The 27,923-nt window shown below is 44.1% G+C and overlaps 1 protein-coding gene across 1 annotated transcript; it reads right to left on the reverse strand.

Annotated features, from left to right (window-relative positions):
• Positions 1-1,906: 1,906 nt before the first annotated feature.
• LOC111863845 (beta,beta-carotene 9',10'-oxygenase) lies at positions 1,907-27,278 on the reverse strand. The gene is made up of 10 exons (XM_023850594.2): positions 27,164-27,278; positions 16,544-16,677; positions 13,690-13,830; positions 11,844-11,966; positions 10,207-10,363; positions 9,304-9,503; positions 8,187-8,300; positions 4,622-4,762; positions 2,835-3,035; positions 1,907-2,352 (listed from the first exon to the last, which is right to left on the reverse strand). Exons 1-10 carry the CDS (start codon positions 27,231-27,233, stop codon positions 2,086-2,088), a joined length of 1,548 nt encoding a protein of 515 aa, XP_023706362.1. The 5' UTR covers positions 27,234-27,278; the 3' UTR covers positions 1,907-2,085.
• Positions 27,279-27,923: the final 645 nt, after the last annotated feature.

The raw sequence follows: 27,923 nt of genomic DNA on the forward strand, positions 1-27,923 counted from the left end.
AGACATCAACACAGGTACTATTAGCTTCGCACTGTTCTTTTAACATTTGGTTTTTATTTGTATTATAATCGTCAACACAATGAGTGGTATGGAAGTATCTTCAATGGAGATAGTAGATGTTAATATACAGTTTACTTATTTATTACAAATATAGCTATGCTACATTTTTTACCACAATTTGGTCATCATCAGGCCTTAAATGAACATATCTCAAGTAATTAAAGACACTGGGTACAATACAATTACTTGAGATATGTTCATATAAGGCCTGATGATGACCAAATTGTGGTTGAAACATGTAGCATATCTATATTTGTAATAAATAAGTAAAATGTACAGTAACATCTACTATCTCCATTGAAGATATTTCCATACCACTCATTGTGTTGTGTTGACCATTACAATACAAATAGAAATCAAGTATTACATACACAACAGGATGCAGTCTATAACGTGCCTTTTAACTTTACTGTACCTTTTTCTTTTAATTCGCTTAGTGGGGGGTGGAGTCCAACTGGGTCCACTCAGCACAGCGGCCACTGATTGGCCTATTGTAGCCTGCCCCGGGTGATTATGATGATGGAGAATTTTTTGGAATGACGATTGGCAGGGGAAACCGAAGTACTCGGAGAAAACCCGCCCCAGTGCCACTTTGTCCACCATAAATCACACTTGAGCAGACCCAGGATCAAACCCTGGCTGCTGCGGTGGAAAGCCAGTGACTACCCGCTTGAGCTATGGCGTGGCCATACTGTATCTTGATGCCATGTATTTTGTAAAGGAAGAAGCCAGTTCTTTCTAATCTCCTTTCCCCTCAAAAGTTTTGGTCCAGCTTTAAACAACCATCTCCCACTGGTCCACTTGCAGCCGAATTCTTTTCCCTGTTTTCATTCCAAACTTTTGGTAACATTCTATCAGACTGCATGGCTTCACATCTAAGAACAAAATAATCTTCACACTCACAGTCATATTATCTCACAAAATTTAAGAACATCCTAGTAATTCTGTCTCACGGAGCACAGCCACAAGAGAACTGAATTACAATACACCCATGATTATCCATGCTACTGAATGGGAAAAGATGCAAAAATAATAAATATAAACATGGATAATTCAATTTGGGTGTGATCTGGAGATGATGGTGACTGATAAATATAGACATTTGGAAATTACACACAATGTCCAATTGATTCAATTAGCTCTGTAACTGCTGGTCTTAAAAATGTGGTGAACATAAGATATGTGATTAATTATTCTCTACAACATTTATCAAAATACATATTTTCACTCCAATAAATATTTAGTGAACTATGCTCAAGAAACACAGGTAGGTCTTCATATAAAGTGGACAATAAAAGTGTCCAGTCATAATGAAACTGACAGGGTTCAACAATTCTTCATAAAATTCTCCAATATCAAATTTCATGAAAATTTGTCCAGTGGTTCTTGAGTTTTTTCATGCGTACTTAGAGAATCACTGACCAAACTTAATAGGCACTACACGGTTGCAAACATTCTTGGAAAGAACATGGATAAGTTGAAGACCAGCTAACCAGCAGTAAAAAAAGTAAAGGTATCCCTGTAACAGGCCGTGGAGGCCCATAGGGTTGTGAGATGTTGAGACAATCGGCTCATAGATGGCGGCAAGGTTGTCAGCCTTACGAGCTGGTCACCCTTTACCCCCAAGAACATTTCAAGAATATTCCTGGTACTCATTTCTGTTAGAGGCTGAGTCCACCCCAGGGCCATAGTGCAGCTGGAAGGATTAGGTCAACTGAAAAAATCCAATGACCTCATCGGGACTTGAACCTGCAACCTTCTGGCTTGTAGCATAGTGCCTCAACCAACTACGCTACCAGTAGTATAGTGCAATATCAATATAAAGAATAATTCTTTTCCATTTGTGCCCCCTTAAACATTTCATACTTCTGAACGGTTCACACACAACAGTCATTTCAGAACCACTGCCATAATGGAAGGTGGGCAGGAATTTAGCAGTCAGGGCTAAGACATTAGGATTTTATTTTATCTGCGAATGTACAAGACTCCACCAGTGTACAAATTACACCCACTATGCTGTTGCTACTATGAGCTGGGAAGAAACAGACCATGAATCACATTTGGAATATGAACTGTCACTTCCGCTCGTGCTACCTCAGTGAAACTCTTTGCATCAAGCACCAACAAGAAATCAGGTTCACCCTTCCTGACATCAGTGACAGTTGCCAGCAAGATGCCATCATCCTCAGAAGCTGATCCAGGACACGGAACAAACTGCACTTCACCAGGGTATGTATGCTCATTCTCCCTCCATGTCTTGACATCTCCCGTCTCAACATCAACCTTTATTAGCTGTTAACAGATATTGTTAACCTGTACATTCAATGTGGTACAATGTGAACACCAACTGGTATTCAGTTATGACATATTATAAATTTGGTATGGTTTCAAGGTATAGAATTTAGGGGGAAAAGAAGAACAAAATTATTGGCAGTGGAAATGGAGTTTTGGAGAAAGAGCAAGAATATCAAGGTAAATTATGGTTATGCATAAATAAGCACCAAGCCATGAATACAATGGGAGAACAGAGGCATAGCTCCGCTGCATTCTTAACTTTAGCAAATGAAGGAGAGTAGTCAGCTTCACCTCCCAGCTACTTTACTCCTGGTGAAAGAAGAAAGTATATGGATACAGCTCAGCTGGCAAGCATTTAATTGTTTTCTGTACTAATACCATTACCCTTAACAGAAATCTGGCTGCCAACTCCACAGTTACAGGTTGCTTGAAATCCCCTTTTTCTAGACAGAGTTAATGTATGGTACTTAGGAACTCACTGAGTTTCTGAAGGGTCCTGGGTCATACATTCCTGCGCAATAATAGTAGCGGTATTTCTTGCCGAAGATATTTCTGCTAATAGTGGGCAGTTCATAGCCAGGCTCAGACAGACTCTGTGGCATTAGCTCAATTATATCTCCAACTTTTTTAGCTGTTGCCTTCGTTTTGAGTGTCACAAGATTCACACCACTTGGGAAGTCCTACAGTGAAAACATTCAAAATGATCACATCAGGTTAAATCATGTAATGAAACCTTTCCCTTCAGCCCCTACATTTTGATGCTTCAGCCAGAAATATACTGAAGAATAAGCGCTTCCACTCAACACTGCAATGTATCGGTTAGCTCTTTTTCTTCATATTCATGAGGTCTTAGGTTTTGTGATTCTTCATTGCCACCCTAAGCTAATTCCAAGTTATGAGGACCTTCAAATTGTGGTCTCCTGGGTTGTGACACCATGTAGTCATGGACATGAAACATAATACCTCAACCTTCAGGGTTGAAGTAACTTTGAATCTGAAGATTGAGGCAGCACGTTGCTCCAAAACATTTGTGTCCAACTCGAAGACTACATCCTGTCACAGAAGATCATAATCTGAACACTATGGTGAAAACCTGAATATTTATATAGGAATGCCTTCACTAGGAAACCCCTGCTGCTTTCCACATCCTGTCCAATTAGTCTTTCATAAATCATCATGTCTTTCAATGTTACATAACATCGGTTTTATTTACCAGCAGTTCTGTTAATGGCCACTGAAGTATCCTAAAAATTTGCTGTTAAATAAATAAATAAATAAATAAACAACAAACCAATAAGCATTTTTTTGCAGTTTCTTTCCAAAATGTGAAAATCTTTATTGTTTGTGTATCATAGCACTCCACTGCATAATACTCTGTCTATATTTGCCACCTACAACCACAATTATGTAACTACAGATCATGCATTTTTGTTACAGTGTAGCCATTTTCAGGTGCAATTTGTCATTCCAACTAAACAGCCAATGTGGGCTACACCAGATTACATGGGTTATAAAATTAATTTTACAATGGACCTACAATGGTACATCTTCAGTTGGAATGACAACCCTTTAAAGTCCCAGGTTTATCTAAATAATATTTAGAAATTCAGTTCCTACAACACAGGAGACATATTGTGTCCAGTTTTCCATACTTTCACTTAATTCCAGTTTTAATATGATATTACTTCAGATATAAGACATACATTCTACACATTTATTCCCAATGAAAAATTGAGGTGAATCTTAAATTCGAGGAATGTGCACCTTTCTAATTTCCTTCCTAAATCCCACAGTCAAAAACTGAATGCATCTTAAATTCAAAGGAATACATTATTAGCTATTCAATTCCTTGCAGCAGGGACATTCTTGAGTAGTTCAGCCACTGTAAACTTCTCAGTATGGTATCTGTTCAATGGAGTCAGTTTATAATTTTTACTGTGTCATATACATATGATTAGTGTAAGCACGATGGTGTTTATTTTATTATTATTTCATTCCCATGGAAAACAAACACAAAACTAATCAGTTACGACAGAAACAAGAAGGCAGTAAAAAACAACACTGTTTGAGGAGGTATCAGAGAATCAACAATTTCAAATAAAAGCTACCTGTTGACCATTATTATTTTCCTTATTCTATCAAGCTCTCTTTCCAGTTCTTTTCCAAGCTCACAGTGTGCATATTTGGTGAAACCATAATTTTGAAGTGTCCCTCAAGGGCTGCAATGTATAGGAGTGGAAGACTGAAATGTCCATTTGGTACTCACTGGTTTCTCTCTTGGTAAAGGCAGCACAAACCTGCGTCCACACCCCGGATCTTTGGCATCCATCTCATTGTTACGCAGTTTCTTCAGAAACAGCTTGTCAATAATGTCTGGGCTATCAAATGCCACAACATCAACCACCAACTACAACACATATAACACAAGGAACTACTACTTCTTAATCCTTTGCAGCATTATGTATCAATTGGACTGGCTTAAGATCCTTATGTTAAAACTGCCAACTTTGAAGGGACTGGCTCAATTGTAACCTCTTCCCCCCTCCAAAGCCTGTTTCTTGTACTGGTATATTGCTTGCTACCCTTATACTGCAGTCATTGTATATGAATATGCAGTGTTACACCCTCAGGTGGGAGGGGTGGAAGGGACGTACATGAATTTACAGAGTTTGGTAGCTGCCCCCACCCTGCTATAACTACTAGAAATTCACTTCAGAAGTTGGATCAGGATAAGATTGATTGCGCAAGGGGAGGTCACTACATACACAATTACTTTTCACTATATGGAGCACTGCTTTGTATGGGGCTGAAACATGGACACTTAGGGCAGTAGATCAGAAACACCTGGAAAGTTTCGAAATGTGGTGTTGGAGAAGGATGGAGAAGATCAGTTGGACCGATTATGTGAGAAAATGAAGAAGTGTTAATTAGAGTCAGTGAGCAGAGGACTATCCTACACGAAATAAGAAAACGGAAGGCTAATTGGATTGGTCATATCTTACGTGGTAACTGCCTTCTAAAAGAAGTTATTGAAGGAAAGATAGAGGGGCGGGTAAAAGTGACCAGAAGAAGAGGAAGAAGACATAAGAAGATGTTGGATGACCTTGGGGACAGAAGAGGATATTCTCATTTGAAGGAGAAAGCTCTAGATCGCACATCAAGTGGAGGAACTGTTTTGGAAGAGACTGTGAACCTGTCATCTTGACAGATTACTGATAAATGAATGATGCACATGATACATGGTAGCTAAATGGTCACTAGCCCCAGGGGATCAGCAGGCTAACACTGCACTGCACAGCCTTAGCTACAGTTCATGACACCACTTACTTTGGATGGTAATGAAGGCAATGGTAGAGAACAGAAGTTCTCGAAGGTCCATGGTTCTTAGCTGAGATGGTCTCTGGCAAACGTATTAACTTACTGTCAGAGGACTGTAAGGCATAGCCTCCCTGTCAACTGCTCTCAAATTTTTAACAATATGGCTTCTGTGTCTACTGACCCCGGGGTATTTATCACATAGTTGCTGCTGACTCAACACACTATACTGTCCTAGTTGTAGCTCCTGGTTACACTATATGTCCATATACCCAGCTAAGCAATATTGGACTTGGTCAGCAATGTTGTGCTGGCTACGCTAATCTGCATTCCTAAGTTACAGCACTTCTTTCTATGATCTCTTCCAGGTACTTCTAAATCAAAATCCATACTTTTATAATTCTATCATTATGGCCATAAGGGCCAGCAGGTATGCTGTCTACAGCATCTTAAAAATATATTTATAGCTGCTTTGTTTGTTTTGGAATATTGAAAATATATGAAATGCAACATATTCTACGGGCCTTAATGCTTCCTGTCATCTGTTGGTGATCTAACAACTGCTATACACAAGCATGATTTTTTTTTTTTGGTTGGCAGTCTTTACACTTCTGAGACAAAAATATGGCTATGAAGAAAGCAGTCTTCTGGGATGTGGCACCGTGTAGATTTACAAAAATATGGCTGCTTCCCTTGGTTATAAATGTGTTTCAGAAAAAACTAATGAGGAAAAAAATATCAGTACTATGAAATTTATACTAATTAGCCACAAAAAAGTATTTAATTCTGTTGGATAATTTAAAAAATATGGGAAATTTTGAACCACAAGCAAACAGGTGCTACACAGCAATTTAAGTGCTACATAGAAAGTTAAATACTGCTTCAGAAGGTAGCATAGTGGTTATTTAGAACTCAGCTTGAGAGGTTAATCAATTAGTGTATCATCTTTCACTAGATGGCATCGAATGTGACACATCCATATGATTGGCCTTTCACATGCTACAATTCTCTTGCTGTTTGCAGCTTATTTGTTGAAAGTATTGTGGGGTCTTTTGTGCAGCTCTACTTATCACCATCAGCCTTGATGTTTTCAATACATGGATCTACAGAAGAGATTAGCTTCAAAAGGGTTACCTGTCCTATGATAACTGGTTGCATGATCATGCCTTTGTGATAATTCTGTAGCTTTCTTCAGAACACAATATAACATTATCATGTGCCAAGAGAACTTATAGTTTTCAGTCAGACTGTTAGCTACTGTGAAGATTAATCTTCTGGGATGTGATGCCATGCAGCCTGGTAGATTGATACAAACGTTTTGTAGGAAACTGCTAATTCCATCACAATGGAGGCAGATTTGTCCAAAACACTGGCATATGTCTACCGAACTATACAATATCAAGAAATGCAACATTACTGTATCAAGAATTTTAGCTTGTATATAAGGCCACACCATAGCTCAAGCAGTTAGTCGCTGGCTTCCCACTGTGGGGGCCCGGGTTCGATCCCAGGTCTGGTCAAGTGGGATTTGTGGTGAAAAAAGTGGTGCTGGGGCGGGTTTCCTCCGAGTACTTTGGTTTCCCCTGTCAATCTTCATTCCACCAAATTCTCCATAATCGTAATCACCTGGGGTAGGCTACAATAGACAAATCAGTGGCTGCCGTGCCAAGTGGACCCAGTTGGACTTCACCCCCACTAAGTGAATCTTGTATATAATGCCTTGTAGTCCATTGCAAGTGAACTGACATTTTGGAGGAATATGTCACATCCATCTTCAGGGTCAAAGAATTAGCCAAGCAAAAAACCAGCAGAGTTTATGTGATTCATGCTGGTATCTTGCTTGGCTTATTCTTTGACCCTGAAGATGGAGCTGACATGTTCCTCCAAAACACCGGCTGACTTTTAATCGACTACACAGTGTTAGGTCCAAAAAAGATTCTGCTGTGAGAACCTCAGATTCTAAGTATATATTATCACATTCCTGAAGAATACAATTGTTATGTTCTCTGCTGTGAAATCCTCAAATCTAATAAGAAAGTCCCTGCTTTTATGGAACCAAAATTTTCAACATGTATTCATAAAAGCCACAGACCATAGATGATAAACTTACTGGTCCATCTACATCTGTGTATACCAAGTGGTCACTTCTCTCTTAATTTCATGACCAAAATATTATAAGAATTTACAATTTCCTGCACACATGTTGTGTGTTTGAACCACTCCATTCCTGATTTAATCACATCCATAATATAAGTAAGAAGTACAAATTATTAAGCACCTTATTATCTAATTTTCAATTGTCACACAAAATGAACCTAAGTTCTACAGCCCTTTCTAATGTTGTGCACTGATATCAACTTGGCAACAGATCACCATGAAAAGTGTCTGTGTCATGTCCTCTCACTGCTAACTCTTTGAAGTCTGATGATTTCAGCACCACATGCGATACAAGACACAGATTGCAACTGAAACAGTGCTTTCACACAATATAGTACCCAGTGTATGTCAATATATACCTGTCCAGCTTCTTCATATGTGTTGATATGGTGGAAAAGGAAGAAGGCTTTCTTCGATTTGTATTTGATTGGAAGAACTTGTCCTGACCACTTATCTACCACGTAGAATTTGTTCTGCAACAGTGAGGCATAAAACACAAATGCATTTCACTGATATTTAGAACAGACAAAGGTAAGATCACTATTTCCTGAGATGCGACACTCTTGTAGAGAGTTACGAAAGTTTTGGAGGAAACTGGTCCTTCCATCTTTGGGGTGGAAGAATAAACCAAGCATAACATAAATGGTGAGCATTTTCTCTCTCCCAAATCGAATATTCTGCTTCGCACCCTGTTCTCAGACACCACCACTGTATGAACTTCGCTCACAGTGGCAGATCAAGTTTGACACATGTATGAAACAAACAGTGAAATTATAGTTTCATATATTTATGTTTCTAGTGAAAACTAATCACAGAACTGTATGGATCAGAGTCCTCCTACAGAAGCTAACAGATGCTCAGTTAGTCAAAAAACACCCCATCTTTTACAGAATTTGAATGTTCATTACTGTATTGTCAAGAGATTATCGCTGGTCTCTTTCATGAGTTAGATGAATTTAATCCACAACCTAACTCCCTATGTCTTTAAAGCCCATTTTACTAGTATCCTGCTATGCATGCCTAGGTCTTCCACATGGTCTCTTTGCTTTAGAGTCTGTGACTAAATTTTGTATGCACTTGACAACTCTATAAGCATGCTACATGCCCCATCCATCCAGACAGGACTTCAGAGGATGTAAACTTCTTAAGACATTCAGTGCCAAGCCCCTCGCCCCCGTATTGATATTCACCTGCTGGGCCAGTTACTTCTTTTTCACAGAAAGTGAGTTTGGAAATGGAAATGACAGAGAAACAGTGAAAAATAATCAACATTCGTGGTATGTTTCAACCCTTTCAAGCTTCAACAAGCTACAATTGTAAGTTTCTCTACATTTCAATGCCGCCTGTAACAGAGACAGACATTTATGTGTACAGCAGCAACTATGACTTACTTGACAGAACTGGCATTGAAGTGTAGTAAGAATCTACCCAAACTGGATGACAGGAACTCTAGCAATCATTACGAGACCCACTCACCTGCTCCTCGGGGCTCCATGTCATGCAGTCCCGCATACATCTCCCCTTCACCTGGGCTGTCACAAGTTTCATGCTGTTGATGATCAGTGGCTGCTCAATAAACACAATGTAGTTCTCTGACATGCCAAAACTATGATAATAACTCATGCTTGTCTTCCAGCTGGATGGAATTGTCACCAAGACAGCTGCCTTGCTTAGTGCTATGGGAAAACCAAGATTATCACATGTCATTATCAACTAGCAAAGGGCAGGATGCATCTCTAGTCGCCTCTTATTATTTATATTTATAATTATTATCTCATATCATATTATGTAGGCTTCAGATATTGAAAGCATATCATAAATAAATAAATACATGTACAATACACTAATAACTGAAGGCAGAGAATAATGAAAACATGAAAGGAAGGAAGAGATAAATAATGATGGCAACAAACACACAAATGAGTCAGAAAAGGACCAGAGAGAGAGAGGAAAATTGAAAAAGGAAGAAGAAACTTCATCTTCTAGAATGTGACATAGTGCAGTCTAGTAACATCCTCCAAAGAAGACAAGGCAAAGCAAGTGGTGTGCAAACGTGGTCAACCTTGACTCTTCTGCCGCTTATTGACGGAGGCGTTAACTTCAATGTACCAACAGAAATGGTAATAATCATGCAAAAAGCATGCCAATATTTATACGTTGCACAATATACATGTGCAGGCCTTGCTAATTGCATCACCTTTTCTTCACTGGAGGTAATTAACATGTTTCCAATATTTCAGAGGTAAGTTTTGCCTCAGTCTTCTATCCTGAATATGCTGGTGGCACAGTCTTCCAGAACACTGGTACCTATCTACCAAACTATATGGTGTCACACCCCAGAAGATTGTAATCTTGATAGTGGCCACTGTGAGAACCCACCATCCTGTGCCTTTCCTGATGCTGCTGCTGGGGTCCTGATGATGTGGTATTTGGGTCCTGACATGAGGGAGGTACCCATGCTGTAGTAACTGCCTTGAGAGTCCTGGTACGTGTGAGAGCTTGCAAGGTTCACCCCCACCAACTTGGTCATGTCAACCTGCAACACAGTAACAGCTCTGAAGTTTACTGTTCTCCTCTGGGAAATCATCTGACAGATCATTAGCAACATTCTGAGGAACCATAAAGATGAAGATAGTGGCTCCCTCCAGAAGTCTGTAATAAACTAATGACATTTAATGAACCCTGATAACGGGATGTTTGGTGGCAATACAATTAGCCCTGAAGATTATTGCTCTTCTGTGGGAAGTCACCTGACAGATCATTAGCAAACCTTCTGAGGAACCATAAATATGAAGGTAGTGGCTCCCTCCAGAAGTCTGTAATAAAATAATGACATCTGATGAACCCTGATAACGGGATGTTTGGTCACAATACAATTCATTCTGCACAGAACATGTTCTGCATGTTCCAAATTTAGAAACAGTTTTATCATCATCCCGCTAATGTAAGGAAAAGTATAACAGATATTAGTGCTACTGATATTCATAAGACTCTCATTTGTAACAGTGTGGTTTAACAATTTATTTGTTCTCCTGTCAACTTTGAAATTACTTTGTGTTGCAACACTAGTGAGTCCAGCAGGTTAGGTACATCAAATGGGCCATGGGCTGCTCACAACTACTACAAATCTATTACTTTTCCCAAAAATTAAAAGCAATGGTTATGTTTAGAATGTGGTTGTGTGGGTTATGATACCATGTAGACTTGCACATGGGAACGAAGGTTTCAGACAAACGCACTGCCGCCATCATCAAGGCAGGAATGAAAATACAGGCAGCATGTAGCGCCAAAACGTTGGTAATCAATTACCAGATTATATGGTGTCATAACCAACAAGTAAGTTCACCTAGTAACAGTTCTGAATTGTAGTTCTTATGTGTCAGAATCGCATTTCACCCGAGAGACAGACTATCCTATTTAGGTCTATCATGATTTTCCTGAGTTTGTCCAGGTAGATCAGCATAGCACCTAGAATAGGCAACGACCACTTCCTTTCATATCCTATACAATTCATTATTAACTAATCATCATACCCGCTGACGCTATATAGTTTGAAATCCTGACAGAATCGTTAAATAAGACATAAAATAAAATATATGCGGTCTTTTTTCGCGGATTATTTTTCGACGACGTCACACCGAAACTGTGTAGCGGTGAATGGCTGGGGGATCAGTGAATAATGAAGCGGATGGTATTTGAAAGGAAGGGGCCATGGTTTATTCGAAGCATTACCCAAACATTTACCAGGGCGGACTGTGAAAAACCATAATAAATTCGGTCAGAAGGACCAGTGTCCTGACTGAGAACCTCCAAAATACATGTCTAGAGCGTCACCGTCACGCCAACCTGCTAGGTGCAGACGGTGTGACAACCTAGAAGACTACAAAGTGTATTTTCATCACCGTGGGAACTTCAGGTCCGAATGGTTAAGGTGTCTGTCTGTCTGTGTGAATTAAGGCAAGATGACAGCGACGGTGACAACCTGCGGCGTAATGCACTGTTAGGTCGGGCCTTACCTTCTCCCGCGTTGCCAGCGACTCGACTTCAATGCGTCGCAGGTAGTTGCTTTCAGTAGCGACGTACACGGCGTCTTCGAGTGTAAACACATTGATGGCGTCATTGTCTGTTAGGTCTGGGATCTACAGATACATCACACAGATTAGGCATCAGGCGTATGGGGACATGGAGGATGCACAACCTTAACTATGCATGTAATTTTTGTACCGTAAATAAACACACATATACATCCCAATAATATCTTTATAAAAGGCCGTGACATAGCTTAGGCGGTTGGTCGCCAACTTCCCACCGCGGGGGCCCAGGTTCGAGCCTAGCCACAGGTCATGTGGGATTTGTGGTGGACGAAGTGGCACTGGGGCAGGTTTTATCCGCGTACTTCGGTTTCCCTTGCCAGTCTTCATTCCACCAATTGCTCCACAATCACCCTCACCTATCATCTGGGGCTGGTACAATAGGCCAGAACTGGTCGCAGTACAAGGGACTTAGTCCCACCCCACTAGCATTAAAAAAATACTTTTATTGCTTTTTTATTGCTAGTGGGTGGGACTAAGTCCCTTGTACTGCGGCCGCTTCTGGCCTATTGTACCAGCCCCAGATGATAGGTGAGGGTGATTGTAGAGCAATTGGTGGAATGAAGATTGGCAGGGGAAACCGAAGTACTCGAAAAAAAAACCTGCCCCAGGCCACTCTGTCCACCACAAATCCTACTTGACCAAACCCGAGATCGAACCCGGCCGCCGCGGTGGGAAGCCAGCAACTAACCGCTTGAGCTATGCCGCGGCCTACTTATTTACTTAAATCCGTTCCTCTTATACCTTTACGGTGTCGAGGTAGTTTTTTCATTTTGATCATTTTACAGACAATAAAACTCCTTGGACGAGTGATCAGCTCGTCTCAAGGCCTCTACCTAAACACAGGACAACATAAACACAAAATAAACAGATACACATACAAAACATCCATGCCTTGACTGGGATTCGAAGCCACGATCGCAGCTTCCGAGCGAGCGAAGACAGTTCATGCCTTAGACCGCTCGGCCACCGTGACCGTAGGCAGGAATAGAAAGGAGATAAATTAGAAGTAATTAAATACATTTTAATTATGGTCTCATGAGTTATGACACTGTGCAATTTGGTACCTTGAAGATGGAGGCAGTTTGTCTCTCCAAAACGTTGGTAACCACATACAAGACTACACTGTGCCATAACCCAGTGCACCACAATCCATATTCTCACCGACATCTCAAATTATCACACGTCTTAACAAAAGCTGAAAGTATTACTGTGTTTAATTAATATAAGGTGTACGGAGAAATAGAGATATTCTATTCTGTTACGGCTCTACAGACCTTGTGGACCTTGGCCGCTTTATTAGTTTCTCAATCTATACACAGTCGGTAGGATTCCTTGGATGGGGGATCAGTCCGTCGCAAGGCCGCTACCTACACACAGAACAACACAAACACAGAATAAACGCACACAGATATCAATGCTTCGAGTGGGATTCGAACCCACGACCCCAATATTTCAGCGGGCGAAGACAGTTCATGCCTCAAAACGCGCGGCCACTGTGATAGGCGGAATGGAGATATAGCTCCACGAAATCTTAACTATGACACAGACAGAGGTGAGAGGTCAGCTTCACGCCCAAGCCCCTTCTCTCCCGGGGAGGGATAACTGGTACCCATGGGAGTGAAGGCTGAATGGGTCGGAGCGCACTGAGGAGAGGAGAACCCACCATCTCCCCTGCCGAGAACTGCACTCCAGTTCCTAGACCGCCCAGTCACTATACTGACTGAGCTACCACGGCTCCATAAGCCTCACACAGAGACAACGGACTTACCAGTGAGGACATCATACGGGAGAAGAGGTTCTTGCACGGGTCCGGGTACGACTTGGTACCGAACTCCGTGAAGACGGGTCGACCCACCGCCACAGCCTTCTTGTAAGCGTCGGACTGCAAGAAACGCTTGGTAAACGTCACCTGAAAAAAAAAGCGCAAATTAAGCTGGTCCACCAACTTCCAGCGGTTCTTGGTCTTCTTCTGCTGGGGTGTCGCATTATGGGGGAACATGGGCTGTGCTTGTCTGAGCGGAGACGAATCAAGTGACAGGCAGACAACCGTATAATGAGTACTCCTCGCCAAACGTTATGGAAGGGTGATTAAATCAAGGAGGATGAGATGGGAGGGACATGCAGAACGCATGGAAGAGAAAGCCGTAGACTGTCATGGTAGGGGAGCCAGAAGGAATGGGACCACTAGCAAAAATAAAAAAATTAACGTAGATGGGAGGATAATATTAAATTATATCTTAGAGAAACAGGATGGGAAAGTATGCACTAGATTCATCTAGCTCAGGATAGGGACCATTGGCGGGGGCCTTTGAACATAATACCGTACCTTCGGGCTCCATAAAATGGGAATTTCTTGAGCAGCTGAGCAACTATTAGCTTATCTAAGGAGGAGTCTGTTTCTCGGAATCCGTCAACTAATGCTCCTCCCCCTCCCGCCGAGTGTTCTGAAGTCCCGCCGCTCCAGGACAAGAGTAAACCCATCTCAGGGATAAGGAACGGCAGTCTTCCTCTGCCTAATTAAGCACAAGCATATAAAGACGTGTGGAGCGCGGAAGTATACCTCCATGCAATCTTACGCTCGACTCTGGAAGGACGTGAGTGCTCAGGGGGTCACAGTGGTCCCGGGGAAAGATTCCCCCTTCCATCACAATTAGTGGATAGGAGGGTCGGTGGGCTAAGATCCGGCCTGGATGCTGTCGAGAAGAGAAAACTCTTCACATGCCGGGTCTCGAACCGTAGTGATGCAGCTTGTAGCCAATCACTGTAATGACTGAGCTATCCCGGTCTTCATTCAAGGAATAACAACCAAAATATCAACACGGAAATCAACTTATATTTCCAAATGTGGGAGGCCAGCCATCACGTAACACGTGCGCCCGAACTGTCACGCGCGCACACACACATGACATGGATACTAGCGAAGGGACAGCTTGGAGATGTAGAGTGGTGTACAAATTTCGACCATGAAAATATTTCTAAATGCAAAAGGCCTCACACATCACCGGGTCACATGATACCTCAGTCAGGATAGTAACTGGCCTGCTGTCTGAACGAACGGCTTTGGGGTTTGACTCCTAGTACTCTTTTGCACAGAGTTCAGAGCGGTCCTGTGACCTGTGGGTATAAGGAGGCATTTCCCGGGGAGTAAAGCAAACAGGACGTGAAGCTAAGTATTCACTTCTATCTACGTTAATAATGGGTAACTTTGTGAGGTTCATTTAACGAAGCCGACGGTATCGAGGCCATGCAAGGCCGAAACGTAGGGTGACTGGTGAAAGTTGAGCGGATATGGAAGTCGTTGTGACCTTGCCCAAATACTATTCCAACATTTACTCTGAGGAAGTGGAGAAAACCGCGGAAAAATAAACTCAGTAAGTAATATACGAAAGTCCGCGCCATAGCTCAAGCGGTTAGTCGCTGGCTTCCCACCGCGGCGGCCCGAGTTCGATTCCGGGTCTGGTCAAGTGGCATTTGTGGTGGACAGGTTTTCTCCGAGTACTTCGGTTTCCCCTGCCAATCTCCATTCCACCAATTGCTCCACAATCACCCTCACCTATCATCTGGGGCTGGGACAATAGGCCAGAAGTGGCCGCAGTACAAGGGACTTAGTCCCACCCCACTAGCAATAAAAAAATATCGCCCATATGTGTTTCTGCCGTGATAAGTAAGCAGAGAGACAGATTTATGTTTTCCTTTTACGTTCAAAAGATAAGACAGCTATGACGTTTGTTTCTGAAAATGTAACGGAATGTTTAGCTAAAACCACGTAATGCCCGTTTGCACTGCCCTGTATTCTGCTGATAAGGCATGCCCAAGGACGAGAGACGAGCTGGCGTTTATAAACCGAGGTCAGGCGCCCGAAAGCAATATACTTATGCTGCCACGTTACGTCGTGGAATATAGCCCCCAGCGCCCATTGGATAGGAGACTGGGTGGGCCCCCAGAGCCAGTTTGGACGTTGTGTAGAAGACAAAAATCTCCGAGCCTGCCGGGAATCGAATCGTGATTACTCATTTGTCGAGCCTAGTTCCTGCAATAAACATAGAGAGGCCAAAAAGTCAGTTAACCTAAAATGTTCTCTCGTCTTTAACGAAATGTTCAGATTTAAACCTGTCAAGTCAGACTGCAGAACTTAACCACAGCATTGCGAGTTGTGCATTGAACATTGAGGGTCTCACTTCGAACAATTTTGGTAAATTTAGTAAGAGAGAAATTTCTAACTTACTTTGTTGAAGATCTACTAACAAGCGGGCAATCCTGTAAATATGAGATAATCAAAGTGACTACTGTTAAGATCTCTGGGTGTTTTTGACCGTAACGCCGTCAAATAAATATCTACAGATTACACGGCTTCACATCCAAGACGACAGCAACCTAAATAAATAAATATAGGTGTCTCTCCTTATACATTATCCGCTGCCAAAGTTAGGCTGCCGTACGTGCCCAGTTAGTTGTGCGCGTAGTTTCCCTGACACGTTCCATCAGCATCAACAAGGTCGCGTCTTCCTCCTCTTTGCTTTTTCGATATACGTGGCAATCCTGGCGTATACTGAGAACCGCCTGTACAAGTTTTACCACGCAACCTTAACTTATGCCTTAATGCCGATAAGGCAGAGACTCACTTTGCCTTTCTGTATGTCGAACTTGTAGAGTACTGCATAGCCATCGAACCAATGGTTCATTACGAAGTCTCCGATGTCGAATTTCCCGGGTCCTAAGCGCAGGAAACTTCCCTGTAGCCATTCCGGGAAACGTCCTGTGGGATAATCATCGCTTTTTAATATGCTGCATCAGCTACACAAGTTATGTGCCTTCACAACAACAAAAAGACTGGATGAAGGGCATGAAGAAGGCATAAGGAAGCACATCATGAAGAATGCGGTCTTTTGAGTTGTGACGCCGTCCAGTTTGGAGATAGCCCGACTTTTCGGTGGGCATCTGTTGGTAACTTGCTTGGTTACCCTTGGATTCTGAGGATGGATGCGATACGCTTCTTCGAAACGTCCTATTCTCACAAAACTACACGGCGTCACAACCTTTCATAGTCACCCCCATGAAACCCTCAAATCCAGATAGCATAAGATATTCTGTTTAATAAGCAAAAGCCAGTTGAAATTTCAATGAGAAATTGTTAAAACAGCCTTAGTCAAAAATTCGTAACATCAGCAGCTTAAGACGACCTGAGTAAGCCAGCCTAGCGCAGAGTAAAGAAGTTGGGCATGGGCTTCACTGTGCATGCTCAGAATTGGTATCCCTCTAAATAATGTTCCAAAACACAGAGAACACACTTCTACATAACAAAGATGACCCGGTTCATTTTGTTTAATGAAATAATCGGTTTATTGTGAGAACAATGTAAAATACATATAGACACTGCGAGAATGGAGATGTGCTGAATGTTTAAGCAAGTGCTTTAAAGGGTTAAGACCTAAACAAAAAACAAACTCTGTGTCCTGTAGTCCGCAAGCGAACTATACCGACAGATCGACCGCCATTTGACGGCGAAGTTAGTTCCAACTTTTGCGGATAGATGGTGTCATGTGGTCAGCGCAACGGATCCCCACGGCCATTAATCTCGGTTTTCTACACCGGAGCCGCTATTTTCTTGAAATAGCTCTTCAATTATCCTCACGAGGCTGAGTGGGAGCCCGTTCCAGACCCACTACTTCTCAGAAAATCTTGTAGCGCCGGCAATCGAACCCAGGACCTCTGGATGTGTAGGCAAGAACCTTGTTAAGAAGTATCCAAGAAATCTCTGAGTTCCATGTGCAGGGTTTTGCGGCTGTGGTGCACTGATAATGGTTAAATAGAATAAATCTGAATTTGAACGCCATACGGCGCGGTGCATTATGGCGGCTGTCGCCTTCAGACCACCAAGCAACACGTTAACAGCAAACAAGCTGTTTTCTCCTCAGCGTGGACCTGTTCGTAGCAGGTAACAATCCGATTCGAGCCTTGGTCTCATGTCCTGTGAAGATTTCCTACACCATTACTCACATAAGCGACATATCTCCTTGCATGGGGGATCAGACCATCACTATGACTGTGAAGGTCTTGTAAAAATGCACATACTGCAACACAAGAACATGGGGCTTTCCACTGTCACATTTTGTATATAATGTTTGCTGTGAAGAGGGTTTTAGCAGTTACGGATAGGACCAGAAGATAGGCGCAAGGATTGCAACGTTGTCTCTTGTCGGTCATTCCAGTAACTTGACTCTATAGTACAGAATGAATGATGAATTCCAAGGGACTTGGAAGGAAACGGTCATAACCTAATCGAGGTGTCATCCCGGGATTTGTCTGGGGGGGAGCTGAGCAAGGTAAAGATCAATTTTTCCCTGTGCTTAATTAATTAAGCATCATGTTATGACGACATACTGAGGAGTGGAGGTATAGCTCCAGAATTCTAGACCTCGGCACTAAATGGAGGTGAGCTGTCAGCTTCACGCCACGGCCGCCTTACCCGCGGGGATTGGGCCTCCGATACAAATTGGGCAGGAGACTAGGTGAGCTCCAGAGCCGGTCTGGACGCTTTGGAGAAGAGAAATATCTTTCCCTACCAGGAATCTAACCCCGGCCGTGTAGCAAGTAGCCCGTCGACATACTGACTGGGCTATTTTGGCTATGGTGGGACTGAGTAAAACCAGACAGACCGTTTCCGTACCTAGATTCGAACCGAGCACATCTCGAATATAATTTAAACCTCACACAGTCGCTATACTGACTGAGCTATTCCAGCATAACACTTCAGCCCGATGAGATCACCGAACTGGACGTTTACTTCGACGTGTGCAAATCCACGTCAGCCGTGCCATAGCCACAGGGTCACTACACGGCTGCCAGTGGTCCTGACCTTCGCAAGTCACATCACAGACTTCTGTCCCCTGTATGAAATAGGATCGAAGATAACACTAACAGCGTCGTCTGCGGACCACAGTTTCAGAACTCAGCGTTGGCCTTCCTCGATCTCTCAACCGGCTCGCACTAATGGAGGAAGGCCAACGCTGAGTTCTAAAACTGTGGTCCGCAGATGACGCCGTTAGTGTTATCCTCGATCCTACTTCATATTTAAGGACCGGGGTAGCTCAGCCGGTATAGCGACATGCTACTGGCTGAAAGGCCGGGATTCGATTCCCGGCAGGGCAAAAGATTCTTGTCTTCTCCATACCGCCACGCCTCCTATCCAGTGGGTACCTGGGTATGTTTCCCTGTGGGTAAAGTAGCCGGGGCGTGAAGCTGACCACTCACCTCCAACTAGACTCGAGGTAAAGAAAACGTGGATCTTACAACCTCTCCCCCATACGCCTTCATGGCGCAGGGCTTAATTAATTAGGCACTGGGAAACTTTACCTTTTTTACCTTTATCTGTTTTGTATTTATGTTTAGCTTGTTTAATGACGCTGTCTGCAGCTCAGACTGTGTGCCGAGTAACGGCAAAATGACTGGGGAAGGGTCCTGACCTCATTTGAGATACTGTCCGCGCACTTGCTTTGACGGACTGTGAAAAACCACAAAAATCCCTAAATCGGTGTAACCGGTGTCCCGGTCCGAGATTCGAAGCGGACATATACCGAATATGGGGCCTAAATCATAAACCGACTTGGCAGGGCGATAACTCTGCTGGAGGTGCTGTCTCGGCACTTGACTGGAAGGAGTGAGGAAAACCATGAAACCCCTCAGTCAGAACAACCAGTGTCCCAACCGGGACTTAAACCCAGCACGGGCTCCGTACAAGGCAGCGACGTGTGGGGGACTGATCTCCATGTAGGGCGACCTGCCCTGATCTAGATGACGCACGTGTGTGAGGTAACTCGAAGGCAGTGTCTCAGCACATTGCGATGTGATGTCGACAGCTGGATCATTAGAAAGCTGCTGCATTCTATCAAAATCGCCACACTGGTGATCTCGCGGTAAGGTTGCCAACTCAAGGCATAACGTAATCGCAAAGCCGTTTCAGAAAATCACACAACACCGATAAAACGAAGCGCTGCCTAAGTTTAGATCCAAGGTCACTCTGGGATATCAAGCCGGATGTCAGCACCAAGGTTGCACCCTACTGGGAGCTGATATGATGAGCTGACGACAACGAACGAATACCATGCCACGAAGATATATGGAGAAGTGAAAGTAAAGCTCCACGCATTCACAGCCTCGGCACTACATTACCCTCGGAGAAAGCCCCATGAATATATTGGATATATAGCTACATGGATCAAACAGCCGGTCTGGGTGTTGTGAAGTATAGAGAAATCTCTAGCAGATACCGGGAATCGAACCCGGATTCGTTAGTTTTCCAGCCTGTAGACTAATCAGTATTCTGCCTGTGCTGCGTGACTCTTGCTAGTTGTGTGTGTGGCAATGCGAACTGCTGGAAACATGAGGCTGACCTTCAGAAATGGGGCTGCCGATAACAGTGCCTTGCAACACACGGCAGGACAGACACTCGCATAAAATGGACCGACATCCTCCACAATAAATATGAAAAACTTTCTCTGCTGTGCAGTAAGTCACGTACTAAATCATAAGCTGAGGGCCGCGCCACAGCTCAAGCGGTTAGTCGCTGGCTTCCCACCGCGGCGGCCCGGGTTCGATCCCGGGTCTGGTCAAGTGGCATTTGTGGTAGACAAAGTGGCGCTGGGGCAGGTTTTCTCCGAGTACTTCGGTTTCCCCTGCCAATCTTCTTTCCACCAATTGCTCCACAATCACCGTCACCTATCATCTGGGTCTGGTACAATAGGCCAGAAGTGGCCGCAGTACAAGAGACTTAGTCCCACCCCACTAGCATTAAGAAAAATCATTAGCTGAGCCCACGGGCCGAGTTTGTTTGCATAGCACTAACAGGGAAATGACGGGTTAGTACGTCAGTCAAGCCACGAGTCCTTATTTCCGGATCCTTCTCAAATGATCTGCCAATCCATCCGTTCGGCGCTACAGGTCCTAGCTACTGGAAGCGCCGCTAAACCCTCAAACAGAAAACATAAAGCCATAGAGCAGAGAGCCTGAAAAGTGTCAACAGTCCCTCAGCTACTCATGACATCCTCGTCTTTTATGAAACCTGATATTCATTGCCGCATTCACAACAGCTCATCACTGGTCCTTATTCTGAGCCAGTTAAATCCAGACCACACTCTCACACTCTATATCCTCAAGTTCTACGCCTTTATCTTCCAAGTAACTCTCTTCAAACACGTTTTGCGACCAAAAATTTTATAAGCATCTCTCTTCTCTCCCACACATCTCCTTTCATTTGGTCACGATAAGAAGAGCATGAACTATGAAGCTCCAACCTCCTGCCACTTCCTCTTCCTCAGCGCCCTGTTCCCAGCAAACACTCAACCTGTACCAGATGCCAGGTTGTCACAGCGGAGGTTATTCTGCGATGTGACGTCGCGCAGTTCGGAACAAGTTCACCGACGTTTCGGAGGGAACTACTGCCTCCATGATAGAGGTGTAAATAAAGCAAGAAACCAGCACGCAATGAGGTAGACTCCCAACGATTCTGTCGTGTTACAACACGGAAGGACACACGAGGCAGAGGACGGCTCATCACAGGACGGGGAGATGAATTCAGCTGAAGCAGGAACAGACCAGGGGATCTCGCCCATGGACAGCAAACAACGCAAGGAAAACATTGGAGGTCTAGGCATATGACTCAGTGTAGTCTCACAGATTGTTATCCAAATTTCGGAGAAACATGCTCCATCAAGCTTGCCGGTAGAAGAGCAAGTTTTGTGGCGAAAATCGGTCGGGTCATGTGGGATTTGTGGTGAACGAGGTGACACTAACTTCGTGGAGCTGAGTCCTTGAGAAGCCGCCAGTCACTCAACTACTCAAGAATTTCAAACATTTAATGGAACCTGAAGATTCATTACCGTGTTCACAACAGCTCTCCGCTGGTCATTATCCTCAGCCAGATCAATCTCCCATCTTATCTCTCTAAGATCCATTTTAGTAATATCATCCCACATATGTCTGTCTTCCAAGTAGTCTCTTTCGTTATGGCTTTCCCACCAAAATGCTTTATGCTTTCCTCTTAGCCCCATGCAAGCTACATGCCCTGCCCATCTCTTTCTCCTTGACTTGATCATTCTAATTGTATTTGGTGAAGAGACCGAAGTGACACTACGACAGTTTTCTTCACGTACTTCAGTTTCCCCCGCCAATTCTCGTTCCAACAAATGCTCCATCTCTCTCATCTATCAATAAGGGGTATACAATGGACCATTTACGTCCTTACCCCCCCCCAACTCCTGGGTTTCATGACCACCTGCAGACAGCAGAGACAGAAGAAGATCGATTCGCCAACCTCCTGAAGGATGTCTCAGAGCTTGACAACAGAAGATAAGGGTCCTCCTTGGCTGTACGTGCAGCAAGCATATCGACGCGTCCGGTTCCTCTTCTCCTCTGAGAGGACGGTCCAAAGTGGAGGACACCTGCAAGTGTTTGCTGGACCTCACAGTGGGGTCAGGAGCCCAGGCACTGCTCGGGTCCTTGGGCCAGCAGCACTGCTTCTTGAGTGCTGAATCTACCTGAAGTTCCCGAATGGAATATGGCTTTCATAGTACCGTATATTTAAGATATTGCGGCATGCAGACCCGTTGCTAGGCAACGACCGCTAAATAAGCAGCTAAACAACAACCAATGCCTTTTAATGATTCTGTAAACAACAGCATTGCTAGGTAATGGGTGCAAGAGACGCACATGCAACAATGGAGGAAATGTTGGAGGCAGTGTTTTCTGTGCGGTCCGTGCCGAGGCTATATATCTATGAGCAGGTGCGATTATGAGAGTCTTAAATTCCGTACGTATATGATTATATAACAAAACTATGCAGACAACAAGCAGAAGTCATACAAAATTATGAGAATGAACATGTTCTCAGCTTTGGACAAGGTGAAGCCAGACATAGAAAATATAAGAGGCTTAAACTTGGCGGCGGTCAAGCAAACGACCGTTCAAGTGATCAGACTGCCGTTGTAGCGGAAGCTACTAGAAATATGGCATAATCTGCTGTACCGAGCCTGTACTAACAGAGGCCCTGCATATATTTATATACATTTATTAATGTGTTTAACAAGTAAAATGAAATATCCTTTACATTATGACAAATGACTTACTATTGCAGAAAATGACTTTAACAAAAGACAAACCGGTCCTCTCGTCAGAGAGGGCGCCCCGCAATAACAAGCCCGTAACTGTCAAAGAGCAATGAATATCTGGTCACAAGCCCCAGATTTCGCTCGACACCAAGACTGACTGACTAACCATCAGTCCCAATGTGACTTTGACTTTGACTTATGGGAGTCTTAAGAAGAGCAGTGGGAAGAGTAGGAGATTGATGTGAGATGGCCGCCAGCCTGCGAGTTAGTTTGAGAAATGAGAGAGTTGTGAGACATTCGCCGGCCAGTAAGGATTTGGACACAGAAGCTGAGGAAGCTATGACATTGGAAGCCGTTACCAGGCGACAACTGGTGAAGATACAGCAGACTAAGAAGACTTCGTATATGCTGTAATGAACTGCAGAGAGAGTGAATAATTTGTAGATACGATCTGTAAACCGTCTATAGTCACTACAGAAAGCGTGACAATATTATCACTAACTTAATGCAAGCAGCACACGAAGTCACACAATATCATGAGAAAGGTACACCTTCGCCGAGTAAGTATGACAAGGCAGGACCTGCTGCATTGAGCCCGGGCTGGTAAGATCTTCACATACGTTGCAGTCTAGATCGGTTTGTCGCCGGCTTCCCAGAGCGGCGGCCCGATTTCGATCCCAGGTGAGGTCACGTGGGATTTGTTGTGGACAAAGAGGCACTGAAGCAGGTTTCCTCTGAGTACTTCGGTTTCCCCTGCCAATTTTCATTCCACCAAATGCTCCAAACTCTTATATCATCCGGGGCTGGTACAATAGGTCTATTAATGGCCGATGTACCAAGTGGACTCAGTCTCACGAAACCAAAGAAATCAAACACAGAAGCTGACTCCAAATGTCAAAACTCTGCGCTCTGTATATGAAGCTATACAAAGACATTTGTAAGTAAAGTGGCAGTCATTAGGACGGCTGACAAAGTACAGCGCCCTCGCGCCAGACAGGACGCTTCAGGACGTCTCTGAATGTCACGGACGTTGTGAGGCTTCAAATGCGGTCATGAACCCGGAGAACAGTGTGAGCAGCAAGACACATATTAACGGACCGACTTCTTCCCTGAAGATGGAGGCAGCATGTTCCTCCAAAACACTGGTATCCACCTATAAGATTATGCGGTTCCGCAAACCAAAGTGCTACAATCAGAATGACGGCTATTTACGGTATATTTAACGACGCCCTCACTAGCGACCACCATAAAGCGTCTAATGACATGATGGTAAATAATGAACTAGAAAGGATTTGGAAGGAAACTGGCATGGCCTTAATGGAGGTAATATCACGTCATTTCTCTGGAGAAAACGAGTACAACCACGTAAAACCTCACTCAGGGTGGTCGATCTGAGGGTTGAGATTTGAACCTGGGACCTTCCAAATACGACGTGGCAGTATTAACCGCACGGGCGCCGCGATGTGAGGTAACAATGACTGCTTACCGGGTAACAATTCAGTGAACAGTGATACAGACCCGGTGTTCTAGCATGTGACGCCGTGTAGTTTGGAGGAAGCCGAACGTTTCAGCTCGCTTCTGTTTATTCTGAGTTCTTGCTGATATTTTTTCTCGACCCTGAAGATGGAGGTTCTATGTTCATCCGAAACGTCGACATCACTGTAAACGACACAGTATTACAACGCAGAAGACTGTACTCTTCACAATGATATAAATCATTCTACTGCGTCTGATTCCAAAGAGAAATGTATTACAGGAGTGGAAACAAAAGCTCCAAGCAGATTTAATCTCATTACTATACGAAGATGAGTAGTGAGCTTCAAGCTGTCACAGCATTGCCCCTGAGGAAAGGTCTGAAGGCAAACACGGAGCTCAGTCGATCCCGACATCAGATCTAGACAACAAACAAAAACAAAAACTCCGTGGCCTGTAGTCCGCAAGCGAACTATACCGACAGAGAGGACGTCGCTTGTCGGCGAAGTTAGTGCCAACTTTAGCAGATAGAGGGGTGTTACGTGGTCAGCGCAACGAATCCCCACGGCCGTTAATCTCGGTTTTCTAGACCGGAGCCTCTATTTCCTTGAAACATCTCCTCAATTATCCTCATGAGGCTGAGTGGACCCCGTTCCAGACCCACTACTTCTCAGAAAATCTGGTAACGCTGGGAATCGAACCCGGACCTCTAGATCTGTAGCCAGGAACTCTGACCACTAGACCACAGAGGCAGGAGCTAGCGACTCTGTCGTCAAATAAACCGTAAATAAGGTAAAGCTATCCCTGTAACAGCATGTGGAAGTACATAGGGTTGTGAGACGTCGAGGCTCCCACATTTTCTAGACAATCGGCTAACAGATGGCGCCGGTCGTTTTTTGTCCCCAGGGAGATTCCTGGTACTCATTTCTGTTAGAGAGAAATAAATAAATAAATATATTTTAATGGATGTGGAAATATAAGTTTCCTGTTTGTTTCCTATCGTGGATGTAATTCCTTCTTTGACGCTATAGCCCCAGTTGGGGCCTTGGCCTACCTCCATGAAACTCTCCGTTTCACTTCGGTTTGCTAGATCGTAGACATTCGGTAGGACTCCTTGGGCGGGTGATCAGTTCGTCGCAAGGCCTCTAAATGTATACAAACGCAGTTAAACGAACACACACAAAAACCAGACATCCATGTCCTGAGTGGGATTCGAACCCACGATCCCGGATTCCAAGAGAGCGAAGACAGTGCATGCCTTAGACCGCTCGGCTACCGTGACCGGTGTGGATGCAATACAGAACTCCCAAAGTTATAATGCAAAGTACTGCGTACTCTTTACCAATGTGTACTGTAGCCACGGCTGTCAAGCACTGATGTTGAGTCACATCCAAATTTAAACTATATGAGTAAATTTTAATTTCTCAATTTCAGTGTTATACCCTCGTCACCTTTATCAACTGTTCTAATCCTTCCAGCCGCACTATGGACCGTGGGGTCAACTCAGCCTCTAACACAAATGAGTACCAGGAATCTTCCTGCTAACAAAAACCGGCCGGCGCGTAAGGCTGACAACCTCACCGCCATCTGTGAGCCGAATGTCTAGAAAATGTGACAGCCTCGACGTCTCACACCCCTATGGGCCTCCAGGGTCTGTTACAGGGACAGCTAACGTATGCCGCGACACTGACAGGGAAAATAACCATATCCCGGGCGAAGAACGGCTTCTCCTCAGTGAACAAATGAATGAGACATCTGCAACATCTCGCAAACCGGGCAGGTTAGCTGAAGTCATTTGAGAAGTGTCCAGTTAGACTCTCAACACAGCTTATCCTGAGGTTATTTGTGGGCTGCCTCACTCACTCTTGCCATATATAGCGACAGCGCCTTAAATTATGCTACACACTTCTTTTAATATTCTGTCAACACAACAGTTTGTACAGGTTCAGGATCACGCATTAATTACTAGATGTTTCGGCCTCACTGGCCGTCTTTCATTTTGCCTGATAGTCCTCCCTACACAGTGGGAGTGCTGTTCAGGTTTTTATGTTTACGTAAAAAAAGTGAAGTTGTCCCTGTGCTTAAGTAATTAAGCACTACGCCATGAAGGCGTATGGGGGAGTGGATGTATAGATGCTCATTTTCTTTACCTCGGCATTAGTTGGAGGTGAGTGGTCAGCTTCAAGCCCTGGCTGCTTTACCCCTAGAAAAATAGCTCCCGGTAACCATTGGTAGGTGGTGTGGACGACGTGGAAAAAAGAAAATTCTTGCCCCTACCGGGACTCGAACTCCAACCCCTCGGTCGTCCAGCCCTTAGCCAATCGCTATGCCGACTGCGCTACCCCTGATCCCGGTCTGAAAGACGTGCAGAAGAGAAATTTCTTGACCATACCGTTACTCGAACCCGATCCCTCTGTCGACTAGCCCGTAAACCAGTCAATATACCGACTGCGTTATCCCGGCTCCTAATGTTTACGTGATGTTTATATAAAAGACGTATTAATATTAAAAATATAATTAAAAATACACTATTAAAAGGTGTACTGTGCTATCACGTCTCTACAATAGTATTTTTAGGCTTCCTTTCTTATCCTTTCCAGTTCACTGTTCGCTGTCATGCGGTCATGCAACGCAGTACTGTCTGGGCTACCGGCAGCGTCAGCTTACCTGTGACAGCAGCATCCACGGGCGAGATCTGCTCCTCTGTGGACGTGAACAAGGCGCTAATGTCAGCCATGGTACACACAACGGCTACAACTGCCTGTCCGCCCCAGAGGCACGCGACTTATCCACTGGCGAGGCATGTGACCGGCTTACGTCACCAGATGGGACCACGTGTCGCTCTCTGGCCGGTGCCGGATTCTGGGGGAGAGACAACAATGTCAACATCTCACGAGTACACAGTTCGACTGGTTGCAGCAGTCGTCCAGTCCATGGACTCTGCCGGTATGTATTTGCCTGAAGGCACTGAGGAAAACCACGGCACAAATCTGGGTTGATACTGCTGCACCAACCAGATCGGTGTGACGCCGTGTACTCTAGTTGATTGTTACTGACGTTTCGGAAGAACCCTGAAAATGGAAGCGGCAGGCATCACATCATCTATATAAATAAAATTCTTCATGAAACAGTTAACGTCTTCAAATCCAAAGTACCTAGATCGCGGGATATTGTTTGGATTGATCTGGCTCAGGGTAGGGACTTGTGTTGAGGACATCTCTTTAGTGGCTGGAGAACACTTGACTTCTCAAGCAGTACACAGCTCCATGGGGCAGAACGCTGTGACGTGGGCTGGAACTGTGGCGCGAACATGTTCAGAAGCCGAGTCGCCGCTACGGCTGCCTTGATCCGCAGCCTTCATCGGATGAAAGGACACGAAAACACCAATAGGAAACTACGTATCAGCTCACGTCACTTGTCAGGCAGG

Source organism: Cryptotermes secundus, unplaced genomic scaffold, assembly GCF_002891405.2.
Source record: "Cryptotermes secundus unplaced genomic scaffold, Csec_1.0 scaffold1705, whole genome shotgun sequence".
Classification (NCBI taxonomy): domain Eukaryota; kingdom Metazoa; phylum Arthropoda; class Insecta; order Blattodea; family Kalotermitidae; genus Cryptotermes; species Cryptotermes secundus.